Consider the following 24,145-nt stretch of genomic DNA (forward strand, 5'->3'; position numbering starts at 1 on the left):
CCTGAGACCGATCTGGTGACAGGCATGGTGGCTGAAGCCTCCGGGCGGCGTGGCTGGAACTGACTTGACTGGCTGAAAGAAGACAGAGGATGACTTGACTGGCTCTTGCATAACAGAAGTGGAGGGGTGATTGCTGCAGGCAGATTCTGGTCGACTTGGCATTCTCCAATGACTGCGATGGCCAAGGTACCTGGAGAAACCCCAGAAATTCAGAATCATGAGAGCATCGATCTCCCATGCAGGCAGGGGTTCATCTAAGCAGGCGTTAAAGATGTCCTTAAGAGCAGCATAATTATAATCTAGCCCCACAGCCATGGTCCAAATAATAAACTGCAAAAGCTCCCACATTCAAGCCCATGACGACGGGCCTGTCTCTCCCGAATGTTAGCAGGTGGCAGGATTCTGATTATCATTCTGCTGAGTCCAATGTTGGCCAGTTCGTTCTGTCATGGAACAGTGAGAGAGGACTCAAGCGCAGAATGAGTTTAAACTGTTTGAGACACACAGCAGGCAGGACAAGAGATGGTGGTGAAGGAGGTGAACACGATCCAACAGAAGGCAAGGAATGAAGCACAAGACTGACTTGACTGACTTGACTCACACAACAGGAAACATAGACAGGAACAACATACAACGAAATCCACAACTGGAACAATGGGCAATAAGTAACAGGTCGCACAACACACTCAATTACAACGAACTGGCAAAACATGAGGGAAACAGAACACATTATAAAGGGGGACTCATCAACAACTAAACAAGAGGGCGTGGTAATTGAAAACAAGGAGGCAGGAACAGAGGAGCACATGGCCAACACAAACAAAGACAGAGCCATGTGCTCAAGCACAACACAAACAAAGACAGAGCCATGTGCTCAAGCACAACACAAACAAAGACACATTGAACAAAGACAGGACTGTCAGAGGAAACCCCTGACAGAGTTGGCTTGAGAAAGCTAGACCTGAAAGTTTGAAGAAGTTTTAACAGCTTTAAGTTTACAGGTTTTAAGTTTGAAATAGTTTAAAGTTTTAGTTTAGTAATTTTAAAAGTTTGAATTTTTGACAGACAGATATACAGAAAAATTTATTAAAAATATTAGATAGATAGGGTGTTGTTATGCGATTGCTAAGGTATTTGGGGTTGTTGCTAGGGTGTTGTTATGCGGTTTCTAAAGTATTTGGGGTGATTGCTAGGGTGTTGCTATGTGGTTGCTAGGGTACTCGGGGTGGTTGGTAGTGTGGTACTATGCGGTTGCTAAGGTACTCTGGGTGGTTGCTAGGGGGTACTCCAGGTGGTTGCTAGGGTACTTGGGCTGGTTGCTAGGGTATTGCTATGTGGTTGCTAAGATACGCAGGGTGGTTGCTATGCGGTTGCTAGGGTATTCGGGTTGGTTGCTTTGCGGTTCCTAAGGTACACAGGGTGGTTGCTAGGATGTTGCTATGTGGTTGTTAAGGTGCTCGCAGTGGTTGCTAGGGTGTTGCTGTGCAGTTGCTTAGGTACTCAGGGTGGTTGCTATGGAATTCAGGGTGCTAGGGTGTTGCTATGGTATTCTGGTTACTAGTGTTGCTATGTGGTTGCTAGGGTACTTGGGGTGGTTGGTAGGGTGGTGCTATGCGGTTGCTAAGGTACTCTGGGTGGTTGCTAGGGTATTGCTATGTGGTTGCTAAGATACGCAGGGTGGTTGCTATGTGGTTGCTAGGGTATTTGGGGTGGTCGCTAGGGTGTTGCTTTGTGGTTGTTAGGGTACTTGGGGTGGTTGCTAGGGTGTTGCTATGTGGTTGCTAGGGTACTTGGGGTGGTTGGTAGGGTGGTGCTATGCGGTTGCTAAGGTACTCTGGGTGGTTGCTAGGGTATTGCTATGTGGTTGCTAAGATACGCAGGGTGGTTGCTATGTGGTTGCTAGGGTACTTGGGGTGGTTGCTAGGATGTTGCTATGTGGTTGCTAAGGTGCTCGCAGTGGTTGCTAGGGTGTTGCTGTGCAGTTGCTTAGGTACTCAGGGTGGTTGCTATGGAATTCGGGGTGCTAGGGTGTTGCTATGGTATTCTGGTTACTAGTGTTGCTATGTGGTTGCTAGGGTATTTGGGGTGGTCGCTAGGGTGTTGCTTTGTGGTTGTTAGGGTACTTGGGGTGGTTGCTAGGGTGTTGCTATGCTGTTGCTAGTATGTGTCATCACATTGCTAGCATGTTTCAGAAATATATAGATAGATAGATAGATAGATAGATAGATAGATAGATAGATAGATAGATAGATAGATAGATAGATAGATAGATAGATAGATAGATAGATAGATAGATGGCAGGCTTGATTAAACACAAATCCAAATTTTCAAAACTACACTCACAAAACCATTGACTCTTCTGGCAAAGTCAAACAATTGCTTCAAAACTATTTCCCCGGCCTGTACTCAAAATCAAACAATGCTTTTAGATCATACACACACGTGTAAGAAAAAATGATGTGGATGTTGAAGATCTCAAAGATGAAGTTTATTACAGCATAGCAGTGACAAAGTACATGAAGGACCTTGGGTTTAGCGGTGTCAGAATGAACCTAGAACATCCAAATACCAAACCTTTTATCCTGTTACAGTTTACCACTCTTAATGTAAATGAAGTTGCTCTTGTTGTAACAGCTGTGGTCTGTATGTTAATGAAGTTGAGACACTCCATTGTCTGAGGTGGTTCTCTGTGTCCCACACCCATTCCATTCAACAATTGATGACCATTTGCTCAGGATGTGATCAACCCAAATGGTGCAGAAACAATATAACTGTTGATTTTATTCATCTCTATGATAATTTAGCCATTTTGGGGATGAACTCATTCTAAAATATACTTTGGTGAGGAATCTTGATCGAGGCAGACTATTTCTTACACATGAGTCAATAATATAAGCACTACAGATAATTCATTAGACAATTCATCAAGAAATGGAGAACACAGCATCCTGAACGTTAAAATTATATTGTATACAGTAAAAAAAAAAATTGCAATTACATAAAAAAATAATAGTAATTGCAACTGAGTAAGGTGAATATATTGTATACTTTATTCACTGCAAGTATAGTATTGTATAGTATTCAGCACTTGCATGCTGTAAAAAATACTTCAGTCCAACTGCAAAAGCCAAAAAGGTCCAATAAAACTCTAAATGAAAAGCATGTTATGTTACACTCAAATACTTTAAGTTGTGCAACTACATAATCAAGATCAATGGGAGATTGATTCTGCTTCAGCATCATGTCTGTCCACATCACGGGCAAAGTTGTCTCTTGTTATATTTCATACAGTTGGTTTGATGACATCATTTGAAATAAGTGTGAACAATTGTTGTGTGTAAACGATGACAACTGTGAGACTGCCCTGCTCTCAGTAATTGAAGCTCTGAGACTGGCAAGAGCAGCTTCCAAATCCTCAGTTCTCATCCTGCTGGATCTGTCTGCTGCCTTTGACACAGTTAACCACCAGATTCTCCTGTCAATCCTAAAGATGAAGGGCATCTCGGGAACCGCACTCCAATGGTTCAAGTCTTACCTCTCAGGTAGGTCCTTTAGGATTTCGTGGAGGGGTGTGGTGTCTAAAACCCAACTGATTTGTAAGCCATTTGTAAGTAATCTACCCAGGACTGCCTTGCCTAGAAATATAGCAAAGAAAGTACACATGGACCCTGGATATCATGATTCATAACAGGACAAGCTTCTCCATGGTGCATCCCAAAATGCTTTGCTCTTGCAGGCTGCCTTATGTATAATAGGTCCTATTCTCACTATTAACTAGTCACTTATTCGCATACATATTACTAGGATATTGGTAGTTTATTAGCACTTAACTAGTTTATTGAGGCAAAAGTCGTAGTTGATAGTTAGTTAATAGTGAGAATTGGACCCTAATCTAAAGTGTGACCATTTATGAGTTTAAGTATTCCCCCAAAATATCTTTATTTATAAAAAAAAACTATTTAAATGCATACAAAATATTAAAACTATCTATAACTGTCAGGGGCCTTCAGCTAAGAAGCCTGCAGTGTCCCCACATCTGCCACTGCAGATGTAAAATTGATAGGCTATAGAACAGTGCTTGAATGTGTGAAATATAATACAAAGATGTGAGAAATATGTGTTTTTGGTCCCTCGTGGCACTAACAGTACCAAACACCCGATTTCAGCCTGGTTGTACTACTTAAAGTAGGCCTATATGTTTGTCGCTTTTATGCACATTATGTGTTCATTTTCATAATGATTAATGAATGTAATTATCAAGTAATTTATTGTTATTTTGACATTATATCTTACAGCTGTGCAAAGCCTTTTGGTCCAGATCCTTGCAGGACTATAATCATTAATTTTAAGAAGACTAATATGATGATATTTTGGTGGAAACCAGAATTACAAGCTACGGTAGATTTTAAAGCATAGATGTACTAAAAAAAATACAAGAGCGAAAGATGGAAAGTACGAGAACGTGATGTTTATTCATTTGGAGGCTCACTAAGTAACCTCTAAATACATATCGATAAAGTATAAGCACTAACCTTAACATGAAAATGTACAAACTAAAGGCCAGTGTTTTTCTATGGAAGCTATATGGAAGCATCCTCAAAAGTAAAGAGGCTGGGCATACGAAAACACACGACAGGACCAATCTGGAAGAAGAGCCGCTAGATGTGCATGCAGCGCTGCCCAATGGCGAGGAATGGAGGTTGTTTTGAATCGGCGAGACTGCCTAGCCAATCAGGCCGGTCTCGTGTTGAGCTAGCGCGAGGCTGAGTGCATGGGGTTTAAAGAGGAGAGAGAAGGGAAGACAGTGGCGAGATTTCAATCAACTCAACAACACAGGTACGGAAAACTGTCTAATATTTAACACAACTTAATTCTTTCATATTTAGCTAAAATATTTCATTTTATGCACATTTATAAAAATAAAATGTGAAACTAACATTTATTTCTCCAAAGCAGAAGAAATGTGATTTAAAAATATATAAATTCTTTCATATGTGAAGGTCAAGGAGTTGTGTATATTTGCAGTTTGTTTGCCAATTTTTGTCTTTGTAATTTCTAATAAATCACAGAAATGTGTGGAAATAAAAGAAAAATGTTTTTAATAGAGGTCAAACCTAATTTATCAGATATTTATATTTATTACTGTCAACAGCACTGATGGTGTTTTCTTTTCTTTTAATTGTAAAGTTAAAAGTTATTATACTGATTTTTCTCGGACTGTTTTCTTCACGCGCATCGCTGCTGAATATGGCTCGCTCTGTCCTGTCTATGTACCACCCTGCCTTCTTCTATACAGACCGATTTCGATGACATCTCCACGTAATGTAAAAATTTTGTCCGCGAGATCCTTCGCTTATGCAATGATTCTTTACTCTCTATCTTATGATGTAAAATATGAATATTTATGCGCGCTGGAAACATGTTGTTGCAGTTTTCCCTCTTCAACTTAAACAAACGCGCTTGCCGTGTATTAAAATGGCTGGCGATTGAGACCATTGACGAGCAGCTATTCCTTCACGAAGCAAGGACGGGATAATTTTTTAGACAGAAAACGTTTATTTTAGGTTCAAACTGCCCATTTCTTTCGCTTTCGCTCTCAAATGGCTATCTCTAACTCTCCGTATTGAAATAAAGACAGTATATTGTGATTTATCATCTTTTCCAGCTTGACAGTTGCGCTGGATATAATCGCATAGGCAATGGCTGGCTGTGGTCTTTGTTAAGGCAGCACTGCGCCAAGCGACAGCTAGGGCTCAACTTAGAAAAACAGTTAAATACAACAAAATACGATCTGACAGCCTTTTACAGCCATTTGAAACTAAAAGTACCACATCTGTTTTAGTTGATAAATATGTTTTTCTCTTAATTAAAGACACTGAATCTATAGAATCGTCTTTTAAACCCGAGGGGGTGTGTATTGCTTTGTTGCACGGTGAACCCATCTGTTTGCTCGCTCCGCAAAGAAGCCATTTTAATGAATGAAGAACAGCAGCGCAAGGCAGGGCTTATACCAGTTACTATATATACCGCTCTATATGCTTGTACACAGGCAGAACGCTGGAATGCATAGTTTTAAACCAAGAACAGTACTTGAGTTCAAAATAAAATATTAATAAGGTATGCAAGATTTATCAAAATAAAGAACACTTTCTGTCATGAGGATGCATTCATGTGAAGGATGTTGAATAATTTTAGCTGATGGCCTTTCTGTTTTTAGTAGCCACTTTTATAGGCTACCACCACATCACATGCGCTGATATATAACTTAGACTGTGTATGAAGGTAATTCATGTCTGTGTGCATTAGACTAGAGTAGTCCAAACTTTTGCTTGTAATAAAAACAATCAATAAAATGTGTGTTACTAATTATTATTATTGCACAGTAGCCACAAAAGAATATGGTGGTGGTGGCACATTATATTTCCCAAAAACGGGCAGTGAACACCAATCAGTCTCATTAATAATCAGTTCACATCCCCCACGAAAGAAGGACGGGTCTGGAATTCCCTTTGTGTATCATCTTAGTTTAATAAGCCCTGCACCCCACTGGGTTTAGAAATGTTGTACCATCTAAAATACAAAAGCACAATGAGTGGGATTGAGTCGTGTTGTGTTTTGACTAGTTTTTAATAGCCACACCTGGCAGAAAAGGAAATATTCTTATTTTAGGTTGTGTTAATACTCTTTATTCCTATTATTTTAGATTAAAAAAAATACAGCAGAAGAGAAGACTTTAGTGGAATTAAGCCCCTCTCCTTTAACGAAAATGGCAAAAGGGGACCCCAGGAAGCCCAAGGGCAAGATGTCTTCTTATGCCTACTTCGTCCAGACATGCCGAGAGGAGCACAAGAAGAAAAGTCCTGAGATTCCAGTCAGCTTTTCAGAATTCTCCAAAAGATGCTCTGGAAGATGGAAGGTTAGATTTGCAATGAGATTTTCTAATATTATTTTCAAATATTACCAAAGCAGTGGTAAATTCTCTTGATTTGTTGCATAGGCAATGTCCGATAAAGAGAAATCCAGATTCGACGACATGGCCAAACAGGATAAGGTGCGTTATGATCAAGAGATGATGCACTACATGCCTGGAGGAAAGAGAGGCAAAAAGAAGGATCCCAATGCACCCAAGAGACCACCGTGAGTAGACATCCCACACTGAATTACCTCAATATTTAAAAAATTGTCTAATGGCAGTTATTATGAAGGCTATTTTGTTGATTTGATGCTGTATATGGCTATCATTGCTATTCTGTCAAATATATTATTATATTCTGGTGTTTAATTATTATGTAGGGGTTTAAAAGGATAGATTGCTGGTGATTAAATGATTATTTTTTAATTAAAATGTAACCGATTAAATGAAAAAATAAAAATGATTTTATTTACAGCATAAATAAGTGTTATCATTGCTCATGAATCATTATCTTTCAATTTTTGATGACTAATTTTATGTTGCCACCTTTTATGATCATCAGCTCTGGGTTTTTCTTATTCTGCTCGGATCATCGTCCACAAATCAAGGCTCAGTATCCCAGCCTGGGTATTGGAGATGTGGCCAAAAAACTAGGAGAACAGTGGAACAGCCTCACAGATTCCAACAAGCAACCCTACCTGATAAAGGCCAACAAGCTAAAGGACAAGTATCAAAAGGCATGTCTCCATCTAGATGCTTCAATAGTTTTTCACCATGCAACATATCCCAATTCCAGTGTTTTACAATATAACAATATTTACTTTTTGTGCAGGATGTTGCGGACTACAAGACGAAGGGCAAGGTTGGGGGTGTGTCCATGCCCATGCCCATGGCCATGGGAATGATGGCGAATTGTATGGCTCCAAAACCAATGGCGAAGAGCAATATGGATGATGAAGATGATGATGAGGAGGAAGACGAGGAAGAGGATGATGATGAATATGATGATGATGAATAGACTGTCATTTTCGTGTGTTTGATCAATTATGACTATAATAACTATTTCTCCCCCATTGAAGTACAGTAGATACGGAATACACTGGTGGTCTTTCATAGCCAGATGTTGTTTTAATAAAGGTGGAATTTTTTCGTACTGTTGGCGAGAGACTAAGGGGTATTTACACAACACCGTTTTCAACTAAAAACGGAAAACTTTTTATGCGTTTTGGCCATTCATCTACACTACAACGCCGTTTTTAAACTTTTGAAAACAATACGTTATTGCCTCTATGTAAACTACAAAATCACTAATTTGTGAAAACGTTGACACCATGCGCATGCGTATTACGTGTTCAGTCTATAGGTGCGTGCGTAGTGTTTCTTTACAAAGTGACATCGCCAACTACTGGCCTGGCATGTATAATACAGTGTTTTTGATCGTTTTAGCAGATCCATGTGAACGGGGATGCGTTTTTCGCATGTACACAAAAAAACACAAAGGAAAAACTTTTCCGTGTTTAGTACGTCGTTGTTGTGTAATCGTACCCTAACTACCACAGTTTCTTACCTCCAGCTTTGTGTGTGTGTGTGTGTGAGTGTGTGAGTGCATGTGCACATGTGAAGCTCTCACTTCATCATGGTAGCCCAGTGTCTTCCTAGCCCATGTTTTATCATTTTACCAATTGTATAACAAAAGGCCTTTAAACAAGTAATACCCTTTCTGTATATGTAAATCCCTGTCCTATATTTTTCTTTTCGTTTAAGAGGTTCCTGAGTGTGTAGCTCTGTATATGGTTGACACTGAGTAGATATTGTTTATGATTGTAATATGTTGCATGTGGAAACGTGTCACAGTTTTGTATACTGTGCACCGATATCAGACATTTCATGCTGAACCCGTTAAAGCTTCCTCTTCCTTGTCCAGTTTAGGAAAAAATCAGTGCAAAAGAGCCGTTGCCACCAGCACGTCAGTTAGTCCTGTTGCAGGGGTGTGTGCTATATGTTGTTTACTATACTATATGATATTAGCACATACAAGATCAATATAGGAAAGATATTTATATTATCTTTCTTATATATTAACTGTTGTGTGATCTAGGAATGTACCAATATAGAAATACTGAATTTTGTAAAATGTGGTCAAAATGTTACAATATGAAGCAGACGAGAACTTAGCACTATTGAAATATGGCATAAAAAGTATAATGTTAGCATTGGGGGAAAAAAATTATAATATTGTCCAAAATGGTCACAATATGGTGCATTCCTAGTTTGATCCTTATTTTTGTTGAATATAAAGTAAGAAACAATGCTGATGATAAATCTGTACTTATCTGTATCTATGATTTTCATTTTATATGTTTGAGGTTTGCAATTAAATTGAAACATTTTTATTTGTTTTGTATGACTGTATTTTGACCAAGAACGTGAGATAGAAACCGGACCTTACTGAATGTGGATTACTAAACAATATCTAGAATATTGTATTAAAAAATGGGTCTATGAATGATTTGGTACACAATAAGCCACAGATCCTTAACTAAAACTATCTAAAGGTTGAATGATTGCTTTTGCCCTGGCACCCAGTGATACTGAAATCTCAGTGCATAGAGTACATGATGTTTTGAAACAAACGTGTTTGAAGCTTATATACAGTTCTTTATTCTAAATAAGCTATGGTTTTTAAATTAAAAATGCAAATAATGGCCTCAGGTGCAATATGTCTAAGCTTAGAAAGGCATTCAAAGTTTAGTTCAGGGCAAACGGGCTATACGGTCCACCATGGTCCTTAAATAATCAAAGGTTAGACTATAAATCCATGATTTTCAATTTGATCACAAACTAAAATGTCCTGATTCTGATTCATATGTGTATGTTATGTACCGTTAAGTCGCTAGATGGCGCAATGCTCTATGTATACACGTTTTAGTTCATGGTTGCGTTACATAATGCCATCATGGGATTTTTCTTCTTGATAATGACATTAGTGACATACTGAAATTAAATGGGAGTCATGTGCAGTCATAAATGAACTCTATATTAGTTTGTCTTGGAGAAAATTAACTATCGGTTCCCAGTCCAACACAGTCTGTTGCTCTCCTGTTTAATGTCATATTCTCATCATTTTATTTTTTTAGTGGTGTCCGTTTAGAGATAACATTTATACGGTTGTTATTTAGTTGAAAATGCAAAAGCCTTCCAAATCCTGTCAGTTATATTGCAAACATATTTTCGCACTTTCTCCAAAGAACGCGGGACAGACTCTTGGTTACGCCACATGATACACGTAACGTAAATGTTATGTTTTAGTTTTTCCTCATACTGTACTAAGCATCACACGTTCGTTCTTAAAGACATTTCTGATTGGTAGCCCCTATGGCAAAGAGGGAGTACTTCGTGACCCGAGGATGACGTTCCATATTTCTCCGCATTTGATTGGCTACTCGCGGTGCTCATCAAACTCTGAGGCCAAAGCCCAGTCGCTTGGTGTCTGAAGCGGCAGCGAGCGGAGTGGGGCGAGAGGCTTCCGTCTCTGGGCTGAGGAAACTACCCTGCGAACGCCAGCGAGAGTGGCAGTGATTGAGGAAAGGAGGGACGCTTTATTCGAAGTCTCGGCTCAGTTAAATACCCATTACAAAGCATCTTCCCCTTATTAAAGGAAAAAGGCCTGCGGAGATGGGCGACAAGGCGGGGACCAGGTAAGAGACAGTTTTCAGCGCAGGTTCAATTGCTGCTCTGACTTCTAATTTTGAAGTCACGATATCATATTCTCACAGCGCATCCTATGATGAACAGTCGCACCAAACCCCAGAGGCTGGAGGGATGTCGTGGGAAACCTATTAGTCTATTTGAGTGATCTGTGTAGCCTACAGGATATGCATCGGCACTCGAAACAACCGCTTTTAAAAACATGATCACTGGACATCTTATGTACTTCACCCAGGGTGGGGTGACTGACCAGCACGCTATACCATAAATCTACAGCCCTTCTTGTACAGCCTAGAAAAGCAATTGCAACCGAAATCTTGAAGTTATGCGTGGGAGTGCGGCATAGTTGCTTTAACTGCTCGTGTTGTCTGCCGAGATCTGATGTTATCTTGTTGTTTGAGGACTCAAGTTGTGTGACTGTGATATTTTTTTTGCAGCGCTCGCTGCGGCTGGTCATATTTATTCTCTGCAATAACAAGCATTTACTACGACAGGTTATTATAATACTGCATGCATGTAAACGAGCACTGTTCATTATTTTCCTCTCCACTGTCCGACCGAAAAGTCTGTCGCACCCAGTGCGAGAAATTCCTGCTCATCACTACACTCGCACTTCCTCAACTTTCAGAAAAGGCCTCGACGTTTCCTGTTGCAGCAAACAGTGGGGTTGAATGTTACTAAAACTCATTTTAACACCTCTCTCTATGTGTGTGCGTGTGTGTGCGCGCGTGCGCGCAGAATAGGCCTTATAGACGCAGAGTAGATGGATAGTCGAGTCGTGGGCGACCATGTACGTGCGCTGAGTTTGATGAGTAACCCAGCAATCCTCTCAGTTGTGCCTTCAGTTCTGCTTACATGTCACGGCTCACACCATCAGGAGGAGAGGAAACCCAAGGGCTTTCTGGTTCCCGTGGATCTATAGGCTACATTTAAGGCTTTAACAGAGGTGTTTCAGTCAGGTTACCCTGTTTTGATGTTGATTTGACATATGACACAGTTAGTACTTCCACAATGCAGGCACGACGCCCCTAGCACCTGAAATAATTGTCAAATTTTTTTTTTTTAAAGATGGAACATTTTGTTTAACTTTTAGACAAAACGGTTTGCATATTTTGTATCATATACATCAAGCTTTTATGGCCTACTATAATATAGAGCTCACACTCAAGAAGGAAAAAACACCTACATTTTATCCAGAAGTCCAAACTGAGCAATAACATGCAATTTGGTGCATATGTTGTTATTTATATGGCCAAAAAGTAAGCTGATTTTCCTGTAGCTTGTCATATAAATTTAATGAGATTTTCATTAAATCAGGCTACTTGCATAAAATAAATATTAGTTGTCACTCTATAGCTGTCAGTATTGTCTTAATAAGATTATGTATAAATGCTAGTTTTATGACCAAAGCTGGGACAAAACACATAATGCAACGCAATTCAATGATGATTGAGAGATAAACTTTCCTTATAAGCCTGTTGTATCATATTTTATGCATACTAGAGACATTTTTAAAAAGGTTTCTCCTGGAATAATTGTAGAATGTCTATCATATATTAAATTGAAAGATTCTATGTTATTATTATTATTACTGTTGTTGTTATTGGTATATTTGTATGTTTTTTTTAAGACGAATTTGTTAAATTATTGTAAACAATGTATTGAAGTGATATTGTTATCATAATTCTATTTATTAATTAATACTGTTGATTGCCAGCCATTGCTGCTGATATGGTGTTAAATCATAAATAAATAAATATTATGCATACATTTTAACACGATAAAAAAAAAAGAAAAAAAAAAGATGCATGTATTAACAAGTACGCCTAAATTCCTTCAGTCCAGTAACTGGTTATCTTAAAATATTGCTAACAACAGTTATCTTGCGTTTGCTTTCTATAAAAATCATTAAAGTTTTCACAGCAAAAAGTCACATGTCCTGAAGGTGGACATGAATTAGGTATGAAAAATCAATCAGAGGGCAGAGGGCATGTACAGTAGTAGATTGTGTGCAACAGTTTTGATCATGACTGTTTAGAGGCTTTAGAAATTAATGTATTAAATATGATATCTTAGTATTTATAGGGTTCAACCTAACTTTATACCAAACCTGTATGGCTTTCTTTCCTGGCCAGAACACAAAGGGTGTTTCAATTTAGAAACCATTCACATTCATTGTATGGATAAAAGATGCATGTGAATGGTGAAATATTTACATTTTTGGATGGACTATACTATACCTTTTAACCTCTAGATTTCTCTTCTCAAGGCTTGGTTTTGCTGCTGAAATGTGAACGTTTGCTTTCAAAAGGAGAGCAGTGATTGTTGCATAGTTATTGTATTGTAATAAGATTAAATAGCATGACTTTTGTGCTTGGGGAGCAGTTGTTCATCAGCCCACTACAGAGCAGGCCATGCACAGCAAACTTAGCGTGTATTGATTGACACACATTCATAGCGCTGCAAAGCTGTGAAAGAGGCGTTTTATGTAGGTGTCATCGACCCTTCTGTGCTTTCAAATTAGCCTTGGGTAAATTAAAGCTCGCTACCACTCCATAATTGTTGTATTTATTATAATTTCTATTTATAAACATATTTTGCCACCGAAGACCTCATAGATGGAAATAGTATAGCCCTGCCTGTTTCTATAGGTAGATTCTGATTCAGCCTCTCTTGTGGTTCAGTCACTGGAGTTGTGGAGGCTGTCTGGTGTGGGGGTGGTGGGGGATCGTGCAGCTCAGTGCTTTGTGCTGGTCTTATGAAATCCCCTCTGTGTCTATATCTTTTTTTTCATGTTTGATAATTACACATTTTCCGGGCTAACGAAACAGGATGTATCAACAAGAGGCCAATACTGTGATATCCGTTTTTCTTTTCACATTTATATGCTTGCTTATCATAACATTTTTGTTGTTGTTGCTAAAACCAAGTTGCATCCATCCAAGTTTATTTATACAGTATTTGATTCTATATTTAGTAATATTTGTTTTGTCTTATTTTTGTGCCTCAATTATGTTGTCTGCTAAATTTTTCCAGGTGGAAAACTTTGGGTTACACTTTATTTTAAAGTGCCCCTGTTTCAGTGTAGTTATACATTTAAGTACTGAGTAATATTAATTACCAACATATAATTAGGGTTAGGGTTTGGTTTAAGGTTAGTTGCTTGTAATTATGCATAATAAACTGTTATTGTAAATTATTACATGGCTCTGTGGAATAGGCTACTTGATTCTGATTGGTCAATCGCGTCATCCAGTGGTATGTTATTATCCTCCGATAACAACCGGTTGGCGCTATACGCTTAAGATTTTTTTTTTGTGTGTGGAAGTTTTATGTTCGGTTAGCTAATAAAATATTAAAACTCAAATTAATATTTGTGTACAATTATTTATGTCATCCGGGCTTCGCAGACTCACTCTCTTGTACAAATGCAGCTGCTGCCATTTTGCAACGATTGTTTTGTTCACTGTAAGGAATTATAAGATAACAAATGGGTATAATTTTAAAATCGTTAACTTTCATCTCAAATCAATATCTTATACCCATAATTATTTATGTGGCAAAATGCCGTGTAATAAGTGGTATAGTCATACTGTACCTACCTTAAATGTCTGTCTAGTTTGAACTAGCCGCTTGCTAGCAACTGATTTCTTCGTGGTGCGTTTAAAGAGCTAATAAAATATATAGACTCAAGTCAATATTTCGTTTAATTATTTACTTATGTAACAAGTAGCCATGTAATAAGCGAGATAATGTACATCCAGCCGGTTGATATTGCAGAATAAACCCCTTCAGGGTGTTTGTGTTATTCTTTATTGAACTGATGCTTGGCGTATTTCATTTTTATTTATGCATAATAATGTAACAACTTTGTGCTCATCTCACAATCTTCAGTTTATTGGTTTGTTGTAAGTTTTTAAGGTTTAAGTGCAAGAAAATGTGGCTTAATAGTAATGCCCATGAGTAAATAACACAAATGTAGGGATGCGGCGATAACGATAACCGATAATTCTTTATTTAAAAAAAAATGAAAGCTGATAACCGATATATTGGCTGATAAATCTAAATCCACATTTTTAAATAATTGAGTGCCTGGTTACAAAAAAAAAAAGTCTCATGTCCCAATCACACAATCATAATGATGCTCTCATTATAATTTTATGTAGCCTATATGAGAGACTTGCGCTGCTTAATTGCATTTTTCATTCAAAGTGATTACAATCATATTTCAAGCAATTCAAAAACATCATGGTGAACAGTGCACATCTGAAGTGTCTCAGCTGAAGGAAATAATAGGCTACATAATTTATTGGCTTTAATATATCGGAACATTTTTATTATCGGACCGATAACGCTAACATTAAAGATGAACGTATATCGGCCGATGCCGATATGGTGGCCGATATATCGTGCATCCCTACACGAATGTATTAAAAGGAGCAACATTTAGGAAGCAAGCAATGGACAGCGAGGGAAGAAGAATGAAATGGAGGAATGGGAAAATAAGGTGTAGATAGAGGAAGGATTCAAGAGTGAAACGGCAGGAAAACAGTGTTTGCCTAATTTGAAACTTGTACAGCTGTTTTTAATACATCCAAGCCAAACTTTATTAGCTTGTGTTTATTTACGATGGCTATTCAGTCCATTCTCAAGGGGTAGAGGACAAGAGAGATTTGTAATCACAGGGAATCACTTTGGTAAGACCAGAACAGTTTAAATGCTGAACAAAATGTCATGTAGTGTTTTTGGATTTGCACCACCATACTTGCGCAATATCCTGCAGCTGAGTTAGTTTACGGCTGGTTAGTATATATTCCCCATACTCCAGCTTGTGTTGTGACATCTGCATGCTCAAACTCGTATGTTGTTGTCCTCTTTTTGTAGGGTGATTGATTGGTGTGGTCCATTAAATCACATCTGCATTAGTGCGATTAGCATGAGCGTGATGTATTGTTTTGTGCATGTTTTCACCTCTTCTCGTGTTCTAGTTCTCTCCTTGTGCCCTTTCCACTCTCTCTTTCATCAGTGATTGATAATGTTACAGGCTCTCTAGTTTCACATTGGTTTTTCCTCTTAGTCTGCGGTGAACATTTGACGGAAAACGTATAGAAATGGAACATTTTGTTTGTGCAATTAAAGGGATAGTTCAATAAAAAAAGAATATTCTGTCATTTTCTCACACACGACTTTGGGTTTTCTATGAAACACAAAAGAAGAAATTGTGAAGAATTTAACTTGTATGGGAGAAAAATGCTTTGATATTTTTCAAAATATTGTCTTTTGTGTTCCGCAGGAGAAAGAAGGTCATGCAGTTTGGAATAAGTATATAATGTAAATAAGGAAAGATAATTCATTTTTGGGTGAACTATCCCTAGAGTTTCATTGAGATGGAAAGGGTGCTATCAGTGATGGCTCACAACACGGTCACAATATTGCTGTGTGTGTGTGTGTTTATCTCTCACGCACATACTCACCTCTAATTCATCAGCTGATGGCTCCATTATCTCATTTTAGGCAGAAAGGGCAATTCACTAGAGACTATTTAGACACCTGTCTACACTGATGGATTAAGTCTCTAAATTTAACTGGTGGTCAGTTCCTCTAACATAGTTTGTGGACTGAGTTAACCTTCTCATGGGATTTTGTCCTAAATGAATGATGTTCCGCTCCATGGGTTTGTTTTCGTAGATGTTGTGGTGGGTTTATGTGTGCTGAATAAGGCCACACTTGCAAAAACTAAAGCTCACTGTACAATTTTATATTCTATGAAGAAAATACGTGGTGCTTGCAAAACTTGCCACTATCTGGGTGGTTGCCATGGAGATTTTAGTCATTTTCAGCTGGTTTGTATGATGATAGTTTTCTTTAATAAGCCACACACTTTAAGCTATATCATCCATGTAGCTGGGGATGAGTTACATACGTTTAATACTTGGGGTTAGGGGTTTGAACGAAGTTTGAGCAGTAGTATTAGTGATTGTTGTCTTAGCAAGCAGTATCTTTTTCTAAAAATAATTGTATTGTACTTTTTCAATTGTCAGGACCAGAGTATTGCCCTGTGCAAATAAGATCTTGTAAAGCTCTTTTCACGGGAAGCTGGAATTCTGAAGAATTCAGCAGTTTAAGTTCCCAATAGGAAGTGGTCTATACAAATAACATTTACACACACAGCATCTCACCATTGGAAAAATAATATAATGGAAAAGCAATCTCAGCTGGGTTCCTTTTTTCCATTATATTGCTGTTTTAATTAGGAAATTGCTTGTACTTGACCTCTATATCTTTTTTCCAAATAACTTTTACTTTGCTCCTAGATGTGGGCTGTTGAAAGTACGAGCAACAAGCTCTTTAAAATAGGCTGTAATTATGGGTGCTAGTGCACATTTGCTCTGTGATCTCACATGGTGTCTGAGTGGTTAGCATAGTGTTCTGTAAATTGTCTGCACGTGTAAACGGCTGACAGGTGATTATAAACCAGACATCCTTGGTGCTTCCCTTGGCTCCATCCTAAGACAACAGTGAGATTGATCAAGTCCCTCTCACACACACACGTTTACTATCTCCATCCATTACTGTCTCTATTTTTCTCAGCACTGTCTCTTCCTGCTTGGTCTTCTCAAAGCTTTGGTCTTGCATGTTTTTTGCATTTCAGACATTTGCATGTTCTCTTTGCATGTTTAAATTCATAATTTCTACTACGCACGCACCACCAAATGTGAGTGTCCACTTGTTTGTCATGTGGGAGGATTCGTTTACAGTATTATTGAGGTTATCAGGGCTTGATGTTAAGCATTTTTCTGGTTCTTGTCTCAAGTAAACTATTAGGCATCTGGAATATGAAGTCAACCATATAGTAAATTGCAAAGCATGACTTTGCTGCCGTGTGGAATAAGAGCAACAAAAAATATGAAGCTAAATGAATGAAGCTTACTCCACAACAACAGTTCCTATATCAATATCTATAGCCTTAAAAAAATGTATAGTTACCGGCACACAGCGGAATCTCAGTCTTCACCAGGCTAGAGTAAAATAATAACACGGTTACAAGGTGTGTATAATTTAAACTGTATTAAATAACTCTTGACCAACAGGCACTAAAGGCCCTGATATACTGAAAGCCAAATCAAAGAACTGGTGTAACGTTATTTCGAACAAAATCAGGCCAAAATGAAGGTGTTCCTTTCGGGAGTTTGAAACGGCTTGCAAAAGCGAACTTTCAGGACATTTCTGGTTAGTTAACGCATTCGAACTACCATTGGTCCGAGGTGATTACGTAATTGGTAGGTGTGCTGTGAGGCTCCGCCTTCTTTGACGTGGAAATCTTTGCCGGTTCATTTCTTCTGTTCAGTTTCTTGAGGTCGAATGCCCGCGAGTAAAAAACATGAACACTGGAGAGCCGCTTTATAGTGGAAAATGCTGTTGTAATTGAATGATTAATTCTGTAAAGATGCTTGCTTTTAAACAATCTATTGTATTAAGTGATATATAAATAAACGTGGCGATTTGCAGAGCTTGTGCAAACATCCACATCACTATGATCAGATGCTTTCTTAACTACCGTTTTCTCATCGCTGTCATTTAGTTGTTTATTTTGCCATGAAAGAAATGCGCGCAGCACATATTAACATAATTATTTAAACGCCGCTCTTTTAGCAGCCTGGGCGGCGTCAGGACGTTTGCTAACAGTATACCGCTGCTCACGTATTTCAAACTTCTTTTTACCCCAAAGTGAAGAACGAAAAAGGACTTTGCCGTGAGTATCGGGGCCTTAACAGTAGCTGCTGTTCAGTTTGCATACTGCTGCTCTCCTTCTACTCTCTTCTAAACTCTTCCCTCTCTTCATTAAAGCTCCAGGTGAAGGGTTGCCGGATATCACAAAAAAAAGCAAAATAAGTTCCTTAAAAATGCAATATAATAAGCAGACATCGCAAAATTGTACCGGGGAACAAATTTAAGCAATATAACTAGTAGGCATTTATATTCGCATCAATATCCTAAAAAACTAAAAGGCAGCGCAGCGCTTCTAGGTTGTATGTCACACACATGACCAGCGTCGGCCAATAGTGAGCCTACGTGTGATGTACAACACAGAAGTGCTGCGCAGTTACACTACATGAACTATCTCGAGGCCCACAGAGAAGGAAATTCATTTTTTATAAATTTTGTTTGTTTTTTTACGCACAAAAAGTATTCTCGTTGCTTGATAAACTTAAGATTGAGCCACTGTAGTCAACTGGACTATTTTAACGATGTCTTTACTAACTTTTCTGGGTCAGCAAGTTTCAATCCCTTAAGAAGCCTATGGAGGAGTGATCCAGCTCTCAGATTTAATCAAAAATATCTTAATTTGTGTTCCAAAGATGAACGAAAGTCTTACGGGGTTGGAACAACATGAGGGTGAGTAATTACTGACAGAATTTTCATTTTGGGGTGAACTATCCCTTTAATTGAAGTGCTATTTACTTGTGTTACATTAACTTTGTATTTAGGCTAGATATAGTGAACTTGAAGAACGTTGTGTAAGCAGACTGAACCAAAGACCACAGATTACAAACAAATGGGATCTGAGCTGGTATTATTAATGTCTTACTTTCTTTTGGCAGCGCATGACAATTATCAATCAACTTTGAAGTGTCACACATTCTTTTCCAATTTCCATAATATTTTTTTCTGTGGTTGTCCTAAACAAGTGTTGATCCTGACTGAGTTTATATTTGTGTTGTGATGTGTAAACCAACCGTACAGCCCAATCCAATCCTGTGATAATAACCGTGTCTGCTCTTCTATCTCTCGCCTTTCTCATCAAGAGGAAAAAAAAACATATTTGTGTAGATCCACAAACTTATTTTGAGTAAACTTGAATATAATAATGCAATAATATTGCATATGGTGCATAACTCATGAATATGTTCGTTTGCAGTACCTCTCGAACCTTTTGCTGTTTTAATGATCTTGGTTGTTTCCTCTGTCATTTCAAGAGTCCCCTTTAAAGGTCACTGACTTGTTTTGTTTGTTCAATTTGCACACTGAACATGGGTTGGAGCTCTTAATTTTGAACTCTCAAAAGTTCACCAGATTAACTTTAAAATAGACCTGGACAATTCTGGATAAAGTGAGAATCACAGTTTTTTTGGTTTCAAACTGAGATCATAATTCGCCCATGTTTGTGAACAGACAACTAAAGAAGATGATGTAATTTATGAGAGGTTCTGAGAAAATGTTAATTGCTGCAGTCTATTTAAAATGTTTATTTAATCTGAATGAATTATAAAAAAATTAAAAAAAGGTTTCAATGAATGATTCAATGACTCGATCATAAATACTACACTTGTTTCAATAATGAATTATTTTTTTAATTAAAGGGATAGTTCACTTTGAAATAAATTTTTGGTATGTTTTAGCTTACCTCAAGGGCATCCAAGATGTAGGTGTCTTTGTTTCCGCAGTAGTTTCAACTTTGATATTTTTAGGTCAAACCGTTCTTGTCTGTCAGTCATATAATGCAGGTCTATGGTCACCACCTCAAAGAGCATGCACAGAGAAGTCCAAATTAAACATGATTTAATGACTCGTAAATGTAAGTACACATTGATGGCCTAAGACACGAAACGGGGGTTTGTGTGAGAAAACGAACAGTATTTATATCGTTTTTACCTCTTGTAAACACAGCCACGTCCAAGTACTCTGAGGGCGCGGGCGCTTCGGTCTTTTCCGGCAAACGCCGGAAAGCACCAGAAGTGGTCTCTCGCGCGTGTACGTCACTCATTGTTTACACAGAACAGAGATTGTAGGTAAGACGGCTAATTAAAATGGTACTAATTTGCGCTTATCCGGGATGTTTAAACCGTCGTAAAAGAAATTTAAAAAAAAAAATTAAAAATAAAACAATTGTATGAGTGACGTACACGCGCGAGAGATCACTTCCGGCGCTTGCCGGAAAAGACCGAAGCGCCTGCGCCCTCAGATCACTTGGACGTGGCTGTGTTTACAAGAGGTAAAAACGATATAAATACTGTTCGTTTTCTCACACAAACCGGTCGTTTCGTGTCTTAGGCCATCAATGTGTACTTACATTTACGAGTCATTAAATCATGTTTAATTTGGACTTCTCTGTGCATGCTCTTTGAGGTGGTGACCATAGACCTGCATTATATGACTGACAGACAAGAACGGTTTGACCTAAAAATATCAAAGTTGAAACTACTGCGGAAACAAAGACACCTACGTCTTGGATGCCCTTGAGGTAAGCTAAAACATACCAAAAATTTATTTCAAAGTGAACTATCCCTTTAATGATTCAATGAAAAATATTTTTTAAGCCACTTGTCTCCACCTGGTGGTGCAACGATATAATCGATACAATCGTGTGGTTGAAAAGACTGTTTGTGAGAGTCTCACATAATCATGTGGGAAACACTATTCCCCTCAAAGGCAGGTCCAATGTTTTAATCCATGGGGCCCAGGACAAAAAAATTATTAGGGTCACAAGGCTTAGGACAACGTTCCCTGACAACAGCATGACTTGCAGTGGCAACTGGAATATATTTCCATAAACAAGGGCGTGAAATGTTTTTCATTCCATATTTGTCTGTTTGGTCTGTACGTTTTGCTGTTTCCCTTGTTCTCTCTTGAGCTAGAAAAACATGCAAACACGCACCCAGAGTCAGCAGGCAACAGGAACACACGCAGAGCGGTGTTGACGCAAACTGCATGTTCAGGAAGGCAGCGAATGCATGACTTGTGCCTTTCTCATCTCTGCACTCGCATTGCGCGTGTGTGTTGTGTTTATCAGCATGCATCTTTCTCAATGCTATTGCTTTTCTTTGTTTGGAAATGTATAAACTCTGATCATTTAGATTTTTCTCGTGTGAGTGTGCGAGACATTATTCATGTTTGTACATGTGAGTTATGGCAAGGCTGTAGCTGTCGCGTTGCCCTGAGGTTGGGTTGTTATTAAGTGTGTTTCTGAGAGAGGGAGACTTCAGAAAGATACTGAAAGGACTTTATTATGTGGAATATGCTGTTCCCATAACTCGTGTCATTTTTTTTTCTGTACTGACATTTAAACAGGCCAAACGAAGAACTGAGGAAGCTGAAACCCTCTGGACAGCAACTCTGATTCAGTGTCACCTGTCACTAACTAATACTATCTACTTCCTGTTTGCTATATTTTCTATTGGTAGAGGCCGCTTTTCAACTCAATGTCTAAAGTATTTGTGAAAACTATTAACATATGCAGGGTCAAATATTAACACTCTCCAAGGGCCAAATGTGAGAAAAAAGGACATTTCAACAAGTTCTATAATAAAGTTATATTCTAGTAATAATGGAAGCAGTTGTGCTTGTTTACATACACAGTTCTCTGAGTTTGTGGAGCTGCTTTTTTTTTTTTTTTTTTGCATTTATGTAGCAACAAATATATTACAAAATGTTGCAATATTTTACTTGCTGCTGTTTTCCACAAATAAAGAAAATAATTCCATTTTAGTTTATCATCATTTATTTATTTGTCTCATTAAACTGTCATTTAACAATTTTTTTCATATTTGTGGAAAGGCCATTGTGTCACATCCAGAAATAATTATGGCTGGACGTTATTCTCTGTTCTCCCGCTCTTGGCAGGTGTGGCAAGCTAATTTTGGACCTCACATATATGAATGTTTTCGAGCTGGTAACTGAACCACCTGACGGTCAAATGCAATTCCAAAGAAATGCAACAAAGTTGCTAGATCATATAGATCTAGTCTTAGAATATTTGAAAACTCTTTAAAGGTCATCTATTAATAATGTTATAATACATTATGAAGACCTTCCTACTTTTTGCATCGTCTTCTTCTGGGCATGATTCAGTACTTTGCCTGCTATAAATTATACATTAGCACAAAAAAAAAAAAAAAAAAAAAATCAATTGATATTAGTGCTGTGAAGAAGATTTAACAAATAAATAATGAAACTAATAGGGATGCCTCCTAATAGTCGACTAAACGTTAGTCGGCGAGAAGAAGCTAAGTTGACCAAATTTTAATTTAGTCACAGAAAAAAACTCCACAGAAGTGGCAAAGACACGCAGTCCGTGACGGACAGATCATTAACAAGGCTGGTCCATGTGGTAATTACAGTATGTCATGCAGGAAATCCAAATGATCGCCTATTATTCATCAACCTCAAATATTAGGGGTAAATAGAAGCTAAGGTTTGTGTAAAGAAAGTTTGTCTCTTTCTTTTTTCCTCACACCGAGGTGCTACTGGAATCGTTGCCACTCACCACAAGTTTCTGTCTCACAGCGATGCCTCTGTCGGTCTTTCTGCTGCCTGACTATACTCTGATGCTTTTGCATCTATGTATCTGTGTGCGGCCCATAGCTCAAACCCTTGCTGGTTTCTCACACCTACACAATAAGAACAGGATGCGCACAGGCAGAATGAAGGAAGTGTGACCACCACAAGATTAGGCAAGGGCTCTGACTCCACTCTTCTCCTCCTTCCTCTCTCGCTCATTCTCTATTTCTTCCTTTAGCCAACAACTTTTTCTGTCAACCTTTTTCTTTACTAATCATGTTTCTGCAATTCTCTTCCATCATGTTGCAGATTCCTCCGCATTTTTTCTTTGTTGTCCCTAGTGCTTAGGCTACTTCATTCATTTTATTTACATATTTATTTACTTTTTTTTTTTATTTAAAACAAAAATTGTGTTAAATGATCCTGATTAATAAAACTGTTTGATTATAGCACCTATATAGACTTAGTGTGTAAAAGGGTCGAGTTTCCTTTTCGGGTTTTCTGGCTGGAGAGAGAGGAAACCGGGACGAGGATATATGTGATGATTCCGCTAAAGCGCAGCAACCTTTCTTCCTCAAACTGATATGGGAACAGAATGGAATGTGTTTATTAGCTGACTTGTTATATTATCAGTTTTTTTGCTCTTGTGTGCTTCCTATACCTCTCACCAAGAGAGAGGCCCTCCGTTTAAGGAGCTCCAATAACTATCCTTCTTTTTTTTTTAATTTTTTTTTTATGTGTGTGTTCATGACTTGACATTTTTCTAAGTTCACCCGCTCTTGGCAGGTACTGTATGGCCAGGTAATTTTGGACCTCACAAATATGAATGTTAATCCTTAACATTAAAGGAATATTTCACCAGAAAATTTTGAGGGCAAGATTATGCTGACCAAGTGTGTTATCTTTCACACAGGTCGAAGTGTGAGACGTGAGAGAGTGCCATCTTGGCATTGTGTGCCACATTGTTGCTTGCTAATTGCTGAAGCATCACCATTTTGTAAAGATGCTGCCACCAGCACTTCCTTCTAGGGGTGAAACGGTTCAAATTACTCACAGTTCGGTTTTAGGGGTTACAGTTTCGGTACGGTTCGGTATGTTCTATGTCAAATACAAATAAAGAAAATATGAACAAATAATCAAACTACAAGCAACAGCACAAATAAATACAATACAAAAAAAATGTATCATCGCTGTTGTAGAGTATTGGGAAGCCAGAATGTTTATCCATCGACAGAAACAGACATT

At 38.2% G+C, this 24,145-nt stretch overlaps 2 protein-coding genes across 3 annotated transcripts in view; both read left to right on the forward strand.

Annotated features, from left to right (window-relative positions):
- The first annotated feature begins 4,730 nt into the window (after nucleotides 1–4,730).
- hmgb3a (high mobility group box 3a) lies at nucleotides 4,731–9,306 on the forward strand. 2 transcript variants are annotated; one of them, XM_056268664.1, is made up of 5 exons: nucleotides 4,731–4,848; nucleotides 6,731–6,916; nucleotides 6,998–7,137; nucleotides 7,476–7,650; nucleotides 7,746–9,306. In XM_056268664.1, exons 2-5 carry the CDS (start codon nucleotides 6,767–6,769, stop codon nucleotides 7,929–7,931), a joined length of 651 nt encoding a protein of 216 aa, XP_056124639.1. In that variant the 5' UTR covers nucleotides 4,731–4,848; nucleotides 6,731–6,766; the 3' UTR covers nucleotides 7,932–9,306. The 2 variants fall into 2 exon arrangements, with proteins under 2 accessions (XP_056124639.1, XP_056124638.1); XM_056268663.1 differs by lacking the exon at nucleotides 4,731–4,848 and having other exon boundaries at nucleotides 6,704–6,916.
- A 1,069-nt stretch (nucleotides 9,307–10,375) lies between these two features.
- arrb2b (arrestin, beta 2b) overlaps nucleotides 10,376–24,145 on the forward strand; it is a 43,497-nt gene continuing 29,727 nt past the window's right edge. The window contains exon 1 of the mRNA XM_056268655.1: nucleotides 10,376–10,611. Coding sequence (XP_056124630.1) covers nucleotides 10,589–10,611 — 23 coding nt within the window. The 5' untranslated portion in view covers nucleotides 10,376–10,588. The remainder of the gene's footprint in view (nucleotides 10,612–24,145) is intronic.

The sequence above is a fragment of the Rhinichthys klamathensis genome, unplaced genomic scaffold (genome assembly GCF_029890125.1).
Source record: "Rhinichthys klamathensis goyatoka isolate OS25496 unplaced genomic scaffold, OSU_Roscu_1.1 h1tg000275l_1, whole genome shotgun sequence".
Classification (NCBI taxonomy): Eukaryota; Metazoa; Chordata; class Actinopteri; order Cypriniformes; family Leuciscidae; genus Rhinichthys; species Rhinichthys klamathensis.